Source organism: Salvelinus namaycush, chromosome 9 (genome assembly GCF_016432855.1).
Source record: "Salvelinus namaycush isolate Seneca chromosome 9, SaNama_1.0, whole genome shotgun sequence".
Taxonomy (NCBI): domain Eukaryota; kingdom Metazoa; phylum Chordata; class Actinopteri; order Salmoniformes; family Salmonidae; genus Salvelinus; species Salvelinus namaycush.
In genome coordinates, this window is record NC_052315.1 from 20,408,552 (window position 1) to 20,424,377 (window position 15,826).

Below are 15,826 nucleotides of genomic sequence, written 5' to 3' on the forward strand. Positions count from 1 at the left end.
AAGTTGTGCCTAGAGACCTAATCACACACATTGTTTCAACATGGGCTCTCTCACATTGTAATTACTGCATATTTCACAGAACCATACTTCTTGTGTGTATGTGTGTGTGTTGAAGGGGGTAGTTGGTGTTTGGTTGGTAGTGTATAAACAAGGGTTTGTTCAGCATGTGTGAGCTTGTCTTTTGTGTTTGTGTGTTTTTATGCACTGGTTTGTATTTCAAGACAGTGGAGCTACTTTGTTAGCATTGTAATGCCAGTCGTAAAGAGAGTCACGCAGTCTAACTCCAAATGACTGCAATTTGGTGCCACCAATGTTTCAACATACCCTCTTGCAACAATGGCATTGCAGAACATTTTTGGTTTGAAGTCATTGAATGTTTACATACAGCTTGGAATGACAAAGCTACTTTCCCCCTCAAACGATTTTCCAAACCTGAAACCCACAAGACTCAAAAAGTATTTAGCAAAGAAAGCAGTTTTTATCCAATGTCTTGAGGCAATATTTTCTTTTTATTATTTATTTTTCCACTTTTTGTTTGTTTCCTTTCAGCTTTATCTGACAGTCATTCTAACTTTCTCCTGAATGGGAACTTTGTGGTGGCCATGTTCAAAAGGGAAATCCCCTTCAAGGGAACCGTCATTGAGTACAGCGGCTCAGACACCAAAGAGGAGCGCATCAACTGCACTGAACGTGTTGAGGAGGAACTCATCCTACAGGCAAGGCTGATGTCTCTGTCTCTTTGTCTCTCTCTCTCGCTCTTCTGTTTGTTTCTGTCTTTATCTCTCTCTGCTTTCTCTCTGTCCCCCTCTCCTCCCTTCCCCCATCTATACTTCTATATAAGTATTTCCCGTATCATTGTTGCCCTAGGTCCTGTGTGTGGGGAACCTGTACAACCCAGATGTGCGCTACTCCTTCAACATCCCCATCGAGGAGCACAGGGAACAGTTTGTGTGGGACCCCTCAGGCTCCTGGCTGGATTGTAGCCGCATGTGTCAGGGTAAGGTTATAGTCGTCCACCCAGTTACCCATGTGTCAGGGTAAAGTCATAGACATCCACCCAGTTACCCATGTGTCCTGGTAAAGTCATAGACATCCACCCAGTTACCCATGTGTCAGGGTAAAGTCATAGACATCCACCCAGTTACCCATGTATCAGGGTAAAGTCATAGTCGTCCACCCAGTTACCCATGTGTCAGGGTAAAGTCATAGACATCCACCCAGTTACCCATGTATCAGGGTAAAGTCATAGACATCCACCCAGTTACCCATGTGTCAGGGTAAAGTCATAGACATCCACCCAGTTACCCATGTATCAGGGTAAAGTCATAGTCGTCCACCCAGTTACCCATGTGTCAGGGTAAAGTCATAGACATCCACCCAGTTGCCCATGTATCAGGGTAAAGTCATAGACATCCACCCAGTTACCCATGTGTCAGGGTAAGGTTATAGTCGTCCACCCAGTTACCCATGTGTCCGGGTAAAGTCATAGACATCCACCCAGTTACCCATGTGTCCGGGTAAAGTCATAGACATCCACCCAGTTACCCATGTGTCAGGGTAAAGTCATAGACGTCCACCCAGTTACCCATGTATCAGGGTAAAGTCATAGTCGTCCACCCAGTTACCCATGTATCAGGGTAAAGTCATAGTCGTCTACCCAGTTACCCATGTGTCAGGGTAAAGTCATAGTCGTCCACCCAGTTACCCATGTGTCAGGGTAAAGTCATAGTCGTCTACCCAGTTACCCATGTGTCAGGGTAAAGTCATAGTCGTCCACCCAGTTACCCATGTGTCAGGGTAAAGTCATAGACATCCACCCAGTTACCCATGTATCAGGGTAAAGTCATAGACATCCACCCAGTTACCCATGTGTCAGGGTAAAGTCATAGTCGTCCACCCAGTTACCCATGTGTCAGGGTAAAGTCATAGACATCCACCCAGTTACCCATGTGTCAGGGTAAAGTCATAGACATCCACCCAGTTACCCATGTATCAGGGTAAAGTCATAGTCGTCCACCCAGTTACCCATGTATCAGGGTAAAGTCATAGTCGTCTACCCAGTTACCCATGTGTCAGGGTAAAGTCATAGTCGTCCACCCAGTTACCCATGTATCAGGGTAAAGTCGTCCACCCAGTTACCCATGTGTCAGGGTAAAGTCATAATCATCCACCCAGTTACCCATGTATCAGGGTAAGGTTATAGTCGTCCAACTAGTTACCCATGTGTCAGGGTAAAGTCATAGTCGTCCACCCAGTTACCCATGTGTCAGGGTAAAGTCATAATCATCCACCCAGTTACCCATGCGTCAGGGTAAAGTCATAGTCGTCCACCCAGTTACCCATGTGTCAGGGTAAAGTCATAATCATCCACCCAGTTACCCATGTGTCAGGGTAAAGTCATCCACCCAGTTACCCATGTGTCAGGGTAAAGTCATAATCATCCACCCAGTTACCCATGTGTCAGGGTAAAGTCATAATCATCCACCCAGTTACCCATGTGTCAGGGTAAAGTCATCCACCCAGTTACCCATGTGTCAGGGTAAAGTCATAATCATCCACCCAGTTACCCATGTGTCAGGGTAAAGTCATAGACATCCACCCAGTTACCCATGTGTCAGGATAAAGTCATAGTCGTCCAACTAGTTACCCATGTGTCAGGGTAATGTCATAGGCATCCACCCAGTTACCCATGTGGCAGGGTAAAGTCATAGTTGTCTACCCAGTTACCCATGTGTCAGGGTAAAGTCATAGTCATCCACCCAGTTACCCAAGTGTCAGGGTAAGGTCACAGTTGTCCACCCTGTTACCCATGTGTTTCAGGCTTTAGCCCCCAATGCTATTTTGACCCCCACACACCACAGCATGAGTACTGAGTACGAACCCACCCTATAAATCAACCGACCTCCTCTCCTGGCAGCCCCTCTGCTGTGACCTGGTTGATCACATCCCAGTACACCTTCCTCCCCCTTAGCCTGCCCTCTAACCTTACTGAGCCAATTAATGTATATTTGAATGGATAAAGCCATCAATCCCGTGACACCATTTAAAAAAAAATGGTTCCCTTAAATTAACTAGGCAAGTCAGTTACGAACAAAATCTTATTTTCGATGACGGCCTAGGAACAGTGGGTTACCTGCCTTGTTCAGGGGCAGAACGACAGATTTTTACAAGGTCAGCTCAGGATTTGAACTTGCAACCTTTGTGATTACTAGTCCAACGCTCTAACCACTAGGCTACCTGCCGCACCATTCATTCCTATGTGAAGATCCAATAGCGCATTGAAGCCAAATGAAGTCGGTTAAGATGGCGTCTCATAAGACATAACATGTGCAGTTTGAGCTACTACAGGAAGTAACGTTGCAGGCTAGCTCAGTGCTGCCCCCTCTCATTGAGTAACTCAGGTTGAAGTCCGACCAAGGTATTGCAGGCTGCCATTAGCAACTAAATTATCCTTGTAACTTTTCCTGTGTGCAATTTTTAAATAATCTGTTCAAGGACATACATCTGGTATATTAGAAGCAATTATTAGTACCATGATTGTCTTTGTTTTTTGGGGGGGGGGGGGGGGGGGGGGGGGGGTTTACACAAAGATTGACCACAAAGATTGCCATTTTTTCATTCACTATAATGGGGGATCCTGTTTTCTGCAAACAATCGGCTTTGAACTTCCGTGGCTTCGATGAGAGGCAGGGTAGCGTTTCTCTTCATGAATCTTGTTCTGGAGGCAGCTCTGTAGTGTGGTCACTAGCTGGCACAGCCACAAAGTAATACAATTTGATTTGAATCCTAACCCTAATGCCTAACCCTAACCTTAAATTAAGACCAAAAAGCTATTTTCTGGTTCATGAAGTTTTACATTATAGCCAATTTTGACTTCCCAGCTGGCCTATCTAAGGGCAAATCGCTCAGTTCTGCCACCAGGACAAGACTCAGACTAAAAGTCAACCTGCCAATGAGAGGGGGCAGTTGTTCTCCCCTGTTCTGAGCACACTAAATCTCTCCTGAAAGTTTCTCCTAGGACCAGGGGTTAAAACTTCCTGTGTCTCGCAGGACTCAGCATCATTAGCAGGATCCAGTTGAAGCAGTTTCATCCCAGAACCCCTAATCCCATTTGGACTGGGACCCAGTCGCAGAGAGTTAATAAAACAATTTAAAGGAGGGGGAAATGTGATCTTTGGCAGTTGATCCTAGCCCGATCGGATCTAATTCAAACATTCAAATCTTACATGTGTGTGTGTGTGTGTGTGTGTGTAGGTGAACGACAGCGCAAGGCGGTATGTGTGAGGAAGAGTGACCACCTGGGGGTTTCTGACCAGCGCTGTGAGCCTCTACCTCGTCCCAACGCTGCCACTGAGCCATGTAACACTGACTGTAAACTCAGGTAGATACACACACAACTTAACACACACACACACACACTGTCACTATATATCTGTTAAACAGACACTAACCCATATAGCCTGTTTGCAGGTGGAATGTAGCAGGGAAGAGTGAATGTTCTGCTAAGTGTGGCCCTGGCTACCGGACCATGGACGTGCAGTGTATGAGGTACAGCTTGCTGAAGAGGCAGAGTGAGAGGGTGGAGGGGAGGGCCTGTTCTGACCTACCTAAACCCCAGGCCAGAGAGGCCTGCCACGGGGACTGTCTGCTCAAGAGCTGGCAGTACAGCGCCTGGTCCCAGGTCAGTAGAAACTACAGTCAAAGACGCGCATCATTACAATACCTGTTTTCATGATGTGATGCTATTGCACATTGTCTTGAAAAGCAGCCCATTTCCATTTATTTAGTCTTCTCATGCATGACAGGTGTTATTATAAGTGGACATGTGATTTAGATTACAGGTAGTAGAGAGTATTTTGTACATGTTTGGTGCAGTGTTTTTGTTAGACTTTTGTGCAGTACATGTTGAATGGTGAATCTAATGCTGAGTGTTGTGTGCATCATTCAGTGTTCTAAGACGTGTGGTCGTGGGGCCCGCACCAGGGACTCTTACTGTATGAACAATTTGGGGAGGAGACTGGTGGACAGGGAGTGCAGTGACTACCAGAGAATGATCGCGGAGAGCTGCAACGACCAGGACTGCCCTGACTGGTCAGTCAGCGAGTGGAGTGAGGTACGGGTCACACTTCACACACACTTCACACACACTTCACACACACACAGTACACACACACACATACACACACACACACAGTGCAAACACACACATGACACAAATTCACACACTGTTACATTCACATCAATAAACGCTTCTATAAACACACGTAAATATATACACACTTTATAAATGATATGCATATTAATGTACACACATAATAAAACACACATAAATATACACACTTTATAAAGTATATGCATATTGATGTACACACGTAATAAAACACATAAATATATACACCCTCTATAAATTATATGCGTATTAATGTACACATATAATAAAACACATAAATATACACACTTTATAAAGTATATGCGTATTGATGTAAACACATAATAAAACACATAAATATACACACTTTATAAAGTATATGTGTATTGATGTAAACGCATCACATTTGCTCTAACATGCACACACACTTTGAGGATAACATTTTACACACACAATCACACAATTTTCCTCCCCCACACACACACCCTTCATAACACATATACTTTATTAGTCTTGCTCCCTCACACTGACCCTATCTCTCCCTCTGTCTCCTCCCAGTGCTTGGTGACGTGTGGGAAGGGGATGAGACACAGGCAGGTATCCTGTAGTGTGGGGGTAGGAGAGGAGAATCTGAGTGAACACTTCTGTGACCCCAACACCAAGCCTCTAGCCGTGGGGAGCTGTGAGCTGCCAGATTGTGCCTCCTGGCAGGTCGGAGTCTGGGGACCGGTGAGTCCAGATGGATGGATCTGCATGTGCCTGTGTCTGACAGATTCAGGTTCTCGTGTGGTTGAATCTTTGTGATTGAATAGGAATGAATGTGCAGGAATGAATGTTTAAGTATGTAACATTGTAGTGTGTGTTATTTATGTGTCTGGCTGCACGTGTGCTTTGCACATACATCCCCTTCCTTCCCAGTGTGTATCTGTGGTGTGTATCTGTGTGTGGGGTCAGATTTACTCCAACAGGATATGAGGGCAGAGTGAGAGCGCTAGGGGAGGAAATGACATCTCAAGTCAGAGCACACCACTCCATAACTCACCACACTATCAGGTCCCCCCACTGCCTTAGACGGAGCCGTACACACACAGACCCTGTAAGTTTGCTAGTCCAATACTTCCTCAGCCTATATACATGCACCTTGTCTGGTGTGCACAAGCCAGTATGGCAGGATTGAATGGATGAATTCATGTCTTTGACCATTCATTGACTCAACATGATAGTTCCATTGACAGAGCTGGTATACAGTATATATGGCTGTTAATTCCTGTGTAATCACAATCTACTGCCCAAATCCTGCAGCACTTCCTCCACCAAATGTGTGTACATTACAATTGGCTCAGAACAGGGCAGCACGGCTGGTCCTTGAATGTACACAGAGAGCTAATATTAATAATATGCATCTCTCATGGCCCAAAATGGAGGAGAGATTGACTTCATCACCACTTGTATTTGGGAGAGGTATTGACATGTTGAATCCACCGAGCTGTCTGTTTGAACGACTGGCACACAGCTCGGACACACATGTATACCCCACAAGACATGCCACAAGAGGTCTCTTCACAGTCCAGAACAGACTATGGGAGGCACACAGTACTACATAGAGCCATGACTACACGGAACTCTATTACACATCAAGTAACTCATGCAAGCAGTAAAATTAGATTTAAAAAATAGATACAAATACACCTTATTGAACAGCGGGGACTGTGAAGCAACACAAGCATAGGCACAGACGCATGCATACAAACACACGATAACATATGCACTATACACACACGTACACATGGATTTTGTATTCTAGATATGTGCTAGTAGAGTAGGGGCCTGAGGGCACACACTTAATATGTTGTAAAATCTGTTGTGAAGGAATTACATTTTTTATAACTGCCTTAACTTTGCCAGACCCCAGAATGAGTAGCTGCTGCCGTGGGGATCCATAATAAAGACAAATGCATTAATTTGCAGATGCTCTTATCCAGAACAATGTACAGAAGAAATGAGAGTTTAAGTGCCTTGCTCAAGGGTACATTCACAGATGTTTTACCTTGTCAGCTCAGGGATTTGAACCAGAAACCTTTTAGTTACAGACCCAACGCTATTAACCACTAGGCTACCTGCCGCCCCACTAGGCTACCTGCCGCTCCGTTAGCAGAGATCTGGGGGAGAGGGTGGGTGTCTGGGAAGTAGTAGGGTTCAACTACATTAAGTTAGACTGGGCTTGGCTGGGCTAGACTATGTGAGCTGAGTTAAAATTGCATCCTTCCTTGAAGTAAACACTGATCTGCCAAGGTTTTAGTGTCAATCCTTTTGGAGTCTCAGGCCATCATCTGACCCTGTGTGTTTCTCTCCTATGTGTGTTGTTGCAGTGTGCAGTGACGTGTGGCCATGGTTACCAGATGCGGGCTGTGAGGTGTGTGTCAGGGTTGTATGGGGACATTGTGGATGACAGGAAGTGTAACGCAGCATCCAGACCCAGGGACAGCCAGGACTGTGAGGTGGCACCGTGTCCCTGGGCCTCTCCTCAACACAGCACCGTCCGCCCTGACACCTCTGGTCAGCTCCTCACACAGTGGAGATATGGCTCCTGGACCACAGTGAGCACTGCAACCGCTCACACGCACCAATAGGCTTATAAACACTCACGTACAGTAGCTCTCTCTGCCTCGCCATTACTACCCCTCTGTCTGATTCACTGGTCTATAGAATGCAGCACTGCTCAGCCTCACACACACACACACTCCCTCGCCTTGGTGTTTTGCATTGTTGCCCGGTGCAAATGAAAAAAACAGATCTCTGTCTAAACATGAGGCTTTGGTTTCAAACATGAATCTCAGTTTGTCTGTATGTCTGTCAGAGAGGCTGTGAGTTCGCATGTCAAAGAGGAGGCTAGCGCAAGTGTGGTCCCTCTGAAAAAACACACATACATTCCACTCAGGAGCGATACTGCCATCCTCTCGTGTAAAGTCATGGGCAATTTGGTGTAATTGATATGATTGTGATATTTACATGTGTGTTTCAGATGGTGCCTTTAGATCGCAGTAGGTATTCACCCCTTGGTAAAGTTTACTATGTCCTCCTGTTGAGTTTGCCCGGGTGCAGCTCGAATTTCACCTCATGGAGGAGTCTCGTTAGAACATATAGAGACAGAGAGTACAAATTATTCATTTTAATGCATTTGTCACAGAGTGTCTGAGCTGGTGGCTTAAAGTGTAACCTTTATCAGTTCATTGAAAATAGACTGTTGTTATGCACACATCTTCAATGAAACACATCAGCCAGTATGAGTTCATGTAAAGTGCTTTATATGTAAGTGTGACACACTGTAACTCTAATCTTGAATGTGTGTGGGTTCCTCTGTGTGTCTGTCTCAGTGCTCTGTCTCCTGTGGGAAGGGGAAGCGTGCCCGCTATGTCAGCTGTCGGGACGCCCAGGGTGGAGTGGCAGACGAGTCCTACTGTGCTCATCTGCCCCGGCCCCCAGAATCCTCAGCCTGCTTCAGCTCGTGTGGCCAGTGGAGTTCCTGGGAGTGGTCTCCTGTATGTTACAGTTGTTGTCATTTTTTAACCCCATTACTTTTATAAGTATAAATATGTATGAGTAGCTATTATGCCATTACTACTAAAATAATGCATCACTTATTAAAGTTATTTTGCTATGTTCTCTGCCCAGTGTTCAGTGATATGACCTTGTGTCTATTTTTTCCCCAGTGTTCAGTGACGTGTGGTGTGGGCCGGGCCACCAGGCAGGTGGAATGCAGTAACTACCACCACCAGGTGGATGAGTCATTCTGCGACCAGGACGAGAGGCCCAGCACAGAGCATGAGTGTACAGCCACCCCCTGCCCCTCCGTGTACCACCAGAGGCCCAATGACCAGCCCTACAGCCCCCACAACCCTGCCAGCCACCCGGGCCACAGCAGTTGGAACGTTCCCTCGGCAGACAACCAGTGGAGGACGGGACCCTGGGGAGGAGTATGTACAGTACCATGGTGCCAGAGATTTTACACTCACCTGACCAGGGAAAACACCTAGACCCCTAGTTGTAGGCAATATGGCCGGGGGGTTCGGGGGGGGTCATGATGTTCCACGTGGTCAAGAAAAACTTCTGGGACTATGATACCATCTCCATGCACTGCTCTCTCCCTCACCTAATTGTCTGACTGCATTTCTGCTGTTCCTCACATAGTGATCTCTCACTGTATTCACTCGGACAGATAGTAAGGATATGACTAGATTGCAGCTGGTAAGGTAGTGTATAGGCTGTGTACAGAGTTGTGTGTGTGTGTTTCCCTCTGTAACACACTCTGTGCCCCTCCGTAGTGCTCCAGTACGTGTGCAGGGGGCTTCCAGAGGAGGGTGGTTGTGTGTCAGGATGCGGAGGGTCGCAGCACCAGCCACTGTGACCAGAGGGTCAAACCTGCAGAGTCCAAGAGCTGCGACTCAGGACCCTGCCCTCTGTGGAACTACGGCATCTGGGGAGAGGTGAGGGAGAGGCTATACGGACACGCCTGGTGCCCAAATTGATGACGTATGTCGCGCATCTGAGAGACGAGTTGAGACGACTGACTGAACCGAATCTGACTGAACCGAGTCTCCACTCGACTCTCGCTGTGCGACATACATCATCAATTTGGGCACCAGGCGTGTCTGTATAGCCTCTCCCGAGAGGTCAGTACACAGGCACTACAGGGACTATGCACATCCTTAAACAGATCTGCCTCTGTTAAAGCTACAACAATATAGTCCACTACTAAACTACAGATACCCATTTCAGACTCCTGGGCATGCATTTCAATAGTCTAAAGTGGCTTCCTTTCCTCTGCACCTCTTGTTCATCTACTCCCGCACTGAAAGAAGAACTATTGAGATACTGTACCAAGTAGCCTGACTTTACCTCAAAAGTCTTGCTAAATACTAAGTGACCCCCTCTTCTCTTCTCCACTCTCAGTGCACCCAGACGTGTGGCGGAGGCAGGAGGACGCGCCAGGTGGTGTGCGAGCGGCCCAACGGACAGAGACTCAACGACCACAACTGTGACGTCCTGGATAAGCCTCCTGACATGGAGCAGTGCAGCCTGTACCTGTGCCCGGGCAGCACATCCTGGCACCGCCGACCATGGAAGCCGGTACGATAGTACTTCCTCTTCCCATAACTTCTCCTCCTCCTTAACTTCCTCCTTCACTGGGGCGTGTCACCATAAGCCGTGAGTAGACTTGGGGGTGTGCTTAAATTACAGGGAGTGTACTTCTGGCCCATCCACTAGCAGCTAGAGGCTAGCGGCTAGCTAACTGTTTTAGCCTATCTGTAGGAGAGTCAATGGAGCACTAGTGTCAGCGCTAGGTTAGGATAGCCCCGGCCCGCCCACACTGGGCCCTGGAGTGGCATGGTGCTGATTAGAAACAAGGGGGAAAAGAGCACACACAGGAATGCTGCTCCACATTGGGAATCATCAGAAACACACGGTTCCCATTTGGAACTTAGACTCCAAATGAAAACTATAAATTAGAAGGACAATGTTGTCCAACAATGCCATATATTTGCAGAGGCGAGTGAGTAACTCAAAATATATTTATTTCATATGTGAAGCGTGAAGTAAACGTTTTTTGTGATTTCTGTCTCTCCCTGTAACTGAAAGTACACAAGTGTATATTTGTGTATAAGAGTTACCTTTATCAAACAGCAACAAATTACTGTTACTGTATTTTGTGTATGTATCTTTGTACAGTATGATTTTATTTTTAGCGGCTAGGTTTCATAACTGAATATGATATTTAATATTTTACTGGTGCTTTTGGTTGGATCTCTTGCGTCTCATGAATAATGACAGTTTGTACAGAGGAAAGTACTTTCAAAACGACAGTATGTTTTGTTACTATTTTTAAAATTATGATTTTTTTTTTTAAGACTCATGAATTAAACGTTAAATGCAGTTTTCAAAATGGTGCCATCCCTCTTAGAATATTATATTCTAGATCTTTTCACAGTTCTATCATCCCTATGTAGCCCTCATGTAACAAGGTGGACTTCTAAAGTTTTAAATAACTGCCAATGAATTATAAATACAAAATAATAAAAAACAGTAACTATAGAATACTATAGATAGTCTAGATATAACACTGTATTTTAGGGTTGAATTTGAAATGGTAGATATTTGAAATGCTTAGACACATACTGTTACTGTAGGAAAAAAGCTATAATGCCTATGCAAGGCAAATATTGGGCGCAGAAAGTCATGTACAGTAGTAGCTACAAAGGCCAGGCACACACCTTCTACACTTCTGGTATCACAGAACTGAACATTGTACAGGGATTACTGTTTGGCAAAACATTCAACCTCACAATATACTCTCATCCTCACCAGTACGTGTTGTAATTTTTCTGTCTTGTCGTTAGTGTGTTAGTTGGTCATAGTGGCACAAGTGGTTTCAATATTTGTCTTGCATGGTGGGCCCTTTGTCTCTACTGTAAAACTGCACTATAGTACAAGAGAAGTTTACATCAAAATGATGTTTACAGTGGGGTTTCTATAGAAACACCAGTCTGCCATTTTTTCAGAAGTCAGCGAATTAGAGCCCTTTTGTCTTTGCCTCTGATAAATTGGCTGTAGGTGCTCTAAACAGATTGACATAACAGTCAAGTACAAGAGGCACTGTAAAGTTGTATTATTGAACTTATTCACAGGTCATACCTGATGTATAGCTTATGTTACATGCCGTATAATCAAGATAAATCCGTCTAATATGGTGTACAAATGTCAAATTATGCAATCCAATTTTTAAAGCTCTACCATTTCACAGTAGATTTACTTCCAATGTGCTTTTCATCTGAAAGTCTGCTCAGAAGATAAAACTGAATTGGCATCCGCTAATCTCGTACCAACTGAAGCACACAAATACCTCTCTTTTATGATACTGTAGTCATTTGTTGCTGTTTCACTTTTTTCTTGGGCCAGTTTCTATATTTCTGAAGGATTTTTTCAAATAAAAGGTATTTTTTTTGTTTACAATAGTTGATTCATTGTTGCAGCTTGAATGTTGTATTTGTTTCAGTTTAGATACATGTAACACTTGGGTTGAACTATCTGTCATAACCTTCGTAATGCTGTCATAAACCTGACCTGTCATAAACCTGACCTGTCAAAAACCTGACCTGGCATCCCATAACTGATCCATACATTTCAAAACATTTCATTACTAACTACTACATCTTGCTTGATGGATAGCAAGCCAGTCAACATATATTATATTATATCCTTCGACAGCATGAAAAACACTAGTACGTGAAACATGCTTTCCCAAAGTGTCATGACATGTGTGACATCAAGGTGCAGTCTTCCTGACACATAGTTCAGGTGAAGTGTTACCAAAATGGCTCTTTGTTTGTGTTGACCGTAAGGTCTCCTGTGAGGTCCACTCTGGGCTCTCTCTCTTGTCTTCTTCCTCCTCTTCCACATTCCTTTGTCTCCGTCTGTCCCAAGACATTCACTTCATCCAAGACTCCTCCTTAGCCTCGCCAGCCCAGTCGCCCTTCGCGTCTCCAACTTTTTTACCCAAGGTGCTCAGTGATTGTGCTGTGGGGCAACAGTGCATTGCTTAAAGTTTTTTTGTTCAAATGTTAATCTTTTTCTATTTATTTAGTTCACATTCAAAAATACATAAGAATGTTGAAATATCTTTTCCCACTGTAAAAAATATTAAAGAAACAAAGATTGTGAAATGTGTGTTGTTTTTCAATGTGGCATCATGCTGTAATATTTGGAAAGTGTTGTATTCTTTGGCAATGACATTTGCTCCATAACTTCAAAGTCATATTGTTGAACATTTACTTTCATCACAGTACAGGAAATAGCATCATATGTGCTCTGTATTTTTTGGGGTTTATACCAAATACTGTCTAAAATATAAACTACACTGAGCAAAAGTTATCGAGACATAAAGGCCCACATCCTAAATGCTGAACCATCGCCCAAAAGTTGTACACAGGTCAAACTAACTTCAGACACAAACTTCAAGATAACTGTTTCGGTTTAATTATATCCCTATAGAATTTGGTACACAATATATAATACCTGCAATATTTGTTGATACAGAAAAAATATATACCCTTGCAGTTACTCCTCATGTCTCTATCCAGCTAATCTAAAACCAGCAATCTGAGTATTTTAGAATAGCATAAAAGTGTGCTTTATAAAATAGCATAAACAGCATAAATTAAAACCACACAAAATATAATGTAAAACAGACTGCAGGCTTTCTTCATATTGTTATGATGTTTTTTTAATCATTTTATTTTGCAAACACTCAAGAGAAAACATACTCCAACTTTGGCACAGGCTGGCACATACATCTGTTTACAATTGTAGTAATAGGGCTATCTCCGTAATGCCTTTCGCTGGAAACCAACAGAGTATTGTGTTTTATTACAAGAATAATTGGTATTAATCAATGTTGGCAAGTTTGTTATATTTGAAGAGGTCCCAAATCGAAATCCCCCAAAATTATGTTCATACAATATTGTTGATGGATTCATTTCTGCCTCTTTTCTGTTGTATTATATCATGCTTCCAAATAGAGGAGATAATTTCAACAGGACAAATAAAATAAGCAGAGCCAATACCAAAAATAAATGACTCAGTACTTTGTTGAAGCAACAAGCTTGGCACACCTGTATTTGGGGAGTTTCTCCCATTCTTCTCTGCAGATCCTCTCAAGCTCTGTCAGATTGGATGGGGAGCGTCGCTGCGCAGCTATTTTCAGGTCTCTCCAGAGATGTTCGATCAGGTTCAAGTCCGTGCTCTGGCTGGGCCACTCAAGGACATTCAGAGACTTGTCCTGAAGCCACTCCTGCATTGTTTTGGCTGTGTGCTTGGGGTTGTTGTCCTGTTGGAAGGTGAACCTTCGCTCTAGTCTGAGGTCCTGAGCGCTCTGGAGCAGGGTTTCATCAAGGATCTCTCTGTACTTTGCTCCGTTCATCTTTCCCTCGATCCTGACTAGTCTCCCAGTCCCTGCTGCTGAAAAACATCCCCTGCTTCACTGTAGGCATGGTGCCAGGTTTCCGCCAGAAATTACGCTTGGCATTCAGGCCAAAGAGTTCAATCTTGGTTTCATCAGACCAGAGAATCTTGTTTCTAATGGTCTGAGAGTCCTTTAGGTGCCTTTTGGCAAACTACAAGCAGGCTGTCATGTGCCTTTTACTGAGGAGTGGCTTCCGTCTGGTCACTCTACAATGAAGGCCTGATTGGTGGAGTGCTGCAGAGATGGTTGTCCTTCTGGAAGGTTCTCCCATCTCCACAGAGGAACTCTGGAGCTCTGTCAGAGGGACCATCGTGTTCTTGGTCACCTCCCTGACCAAGGCCCTTCTCTCCCGATTGCTCAGTTTGGCCGGGCGGCTAGCTCTAGAAAGAGTCTTAGTGGTTTCAAACGTATTCCATTTAAGAATGATGGAAGCCACTGTGTTCTTGGGGACCTTCAATGATGCAGAAATGTTTTGGTACCCTTCCCCAGATCTGTGCCTCGAAACAATCCTGTCTCGGAGCTCTACTGACAATTCCGTCAACCTCATGGCTTGGTTTTTGCTGTGGGACCTTATATATACAGGTGTGTGCTTTTCCCAAATCATGTCCAATCAATTGAATTTAACACAGGTGGACTCCAATCAAGTTGTAGAAACATCTCAAGGATGATCAATGGAAACCGGATGCACCTGAGCTCAATTTCGAGTCTCATAGCAAAGGGTCTGAATAGGAAAGGAAAGGAAAGGAAAGGAAAGGAAAGGGGTTTACCTAGTCAGTGAATACTTATGTAAATAAGGTATTTCTGTTTCTTTAATAAATTTGCTAAAATGTCTAAAAACCTGTTTTCGCTTTGTCATTATGGGGTATTGTGTGTAGATTGATGAAGATTTTTTTTAATCAATTTTAGAATAAGGCTGTAATGTAACAAAATGTGCAAGAAGTCAAGGGGTCTGAATACTTTCCTAATGCACTGTACTGTATGTTGGCATGTTTCACAAAGGGATTTGCTTTCTCAAGTGGCAGTTATATGGGTTGAATCTTGTGTCATGGACTTACCTGGTGAGATGATTAGGGTATCTTGTGGCATTCTTCAGTCAGGGTTTGTCCAATATAGCAATCAAGCTATGTAAGCATTAACTGATTCCAAAGAGAATAACTCACCAAAGACAGAAAATAATTGACATTTATTGCACAGATTTTGTTATACAAACACAGTTTGGGAGCAGTAAAGTTCCACACAAAATAGATATAGCAACAATGGTAACATCATTAAGTAATGATGACTGCTTTAAAAACAGCTGCAAACATTTTTGGGGTGAAGCAGCACTAACCAACAATTTGTTAAAATGAAATCCACAACATAAACATATTTGACTTTGGCCTGAGGCAAATTCCCTAAACCTGTCACCCTGGGGTCAGATGGTAGTAACATCATTGAGCTTGTGTTTTCTGATCCAGCCCATATGCCGGTCTAGCACTGATCAACTGGAGCTAGCTAGAACTTGGAGACTTGGAGGTTCCCTCAGTCTCAGTTCTTCAAGCATGGTTCTTGTCATAGGTTGGAAACCAGAGCAGGATGCTAATGTTACATTTGGTCCCTGTTAGTGGTGGTTTATTCAATGTTAAACCAAACCAAATTATGCAATTGATGAGTTGTATTGG

At 44.0% G+C, this 15,826-nt stretch overlaps 1 protein-coding gene across 1 annotated transcript in view; it reads left to right on the forward strand.

Annotated features, from left to right (window-relative positions):
• Positions 1-15,826, forward strand: part of LOC120053189 (A disintegrin and metalloproteinase with thrombospondin motifs 20-like) — a 147,730-nt gene that overhangs the window by 101,281 nt on the left and 30,623 nt on the right. Inside the window, exons 17-27 of the mRNA XM_039000350.1 lie at positions 550-716; positions 868-997; positions 4,255-4,381; positions 4,471-4,681; positions 4,949-5,113; positions 5,708-5,878; positions 7,519-7,746; positions 8,524-8,688; positions 8,860-9,123; positions 9,472-9,633; positions 10,100-10,276. Of these exons, the coding sequence (XP_038856278.1) occupies positions 550-716; positions 868-997; positions 4,255-4,381; positions 4,471-4,681; positions 4,949-5,113; positions 5,708-5,878; positions 7,519-7,746; positions 8,524-8,688; positions 8,860-9,123; positions 9,472-9,633; positions 10,100-10,276 (1,967 nt within the window). The remainder of the gene's footprint in view (positions 1-549; positions 717-867; positions 998-4,254; positions 4,382-4,470; positions 4,682-4,948; positions 5,114-5,707; positions 5,879-7,518; positions 7,747-8,523; positions 8,689-8,859; positions 9,124-9,471; positions 9,634-10,099; positions 10,277-15,826) is intronic.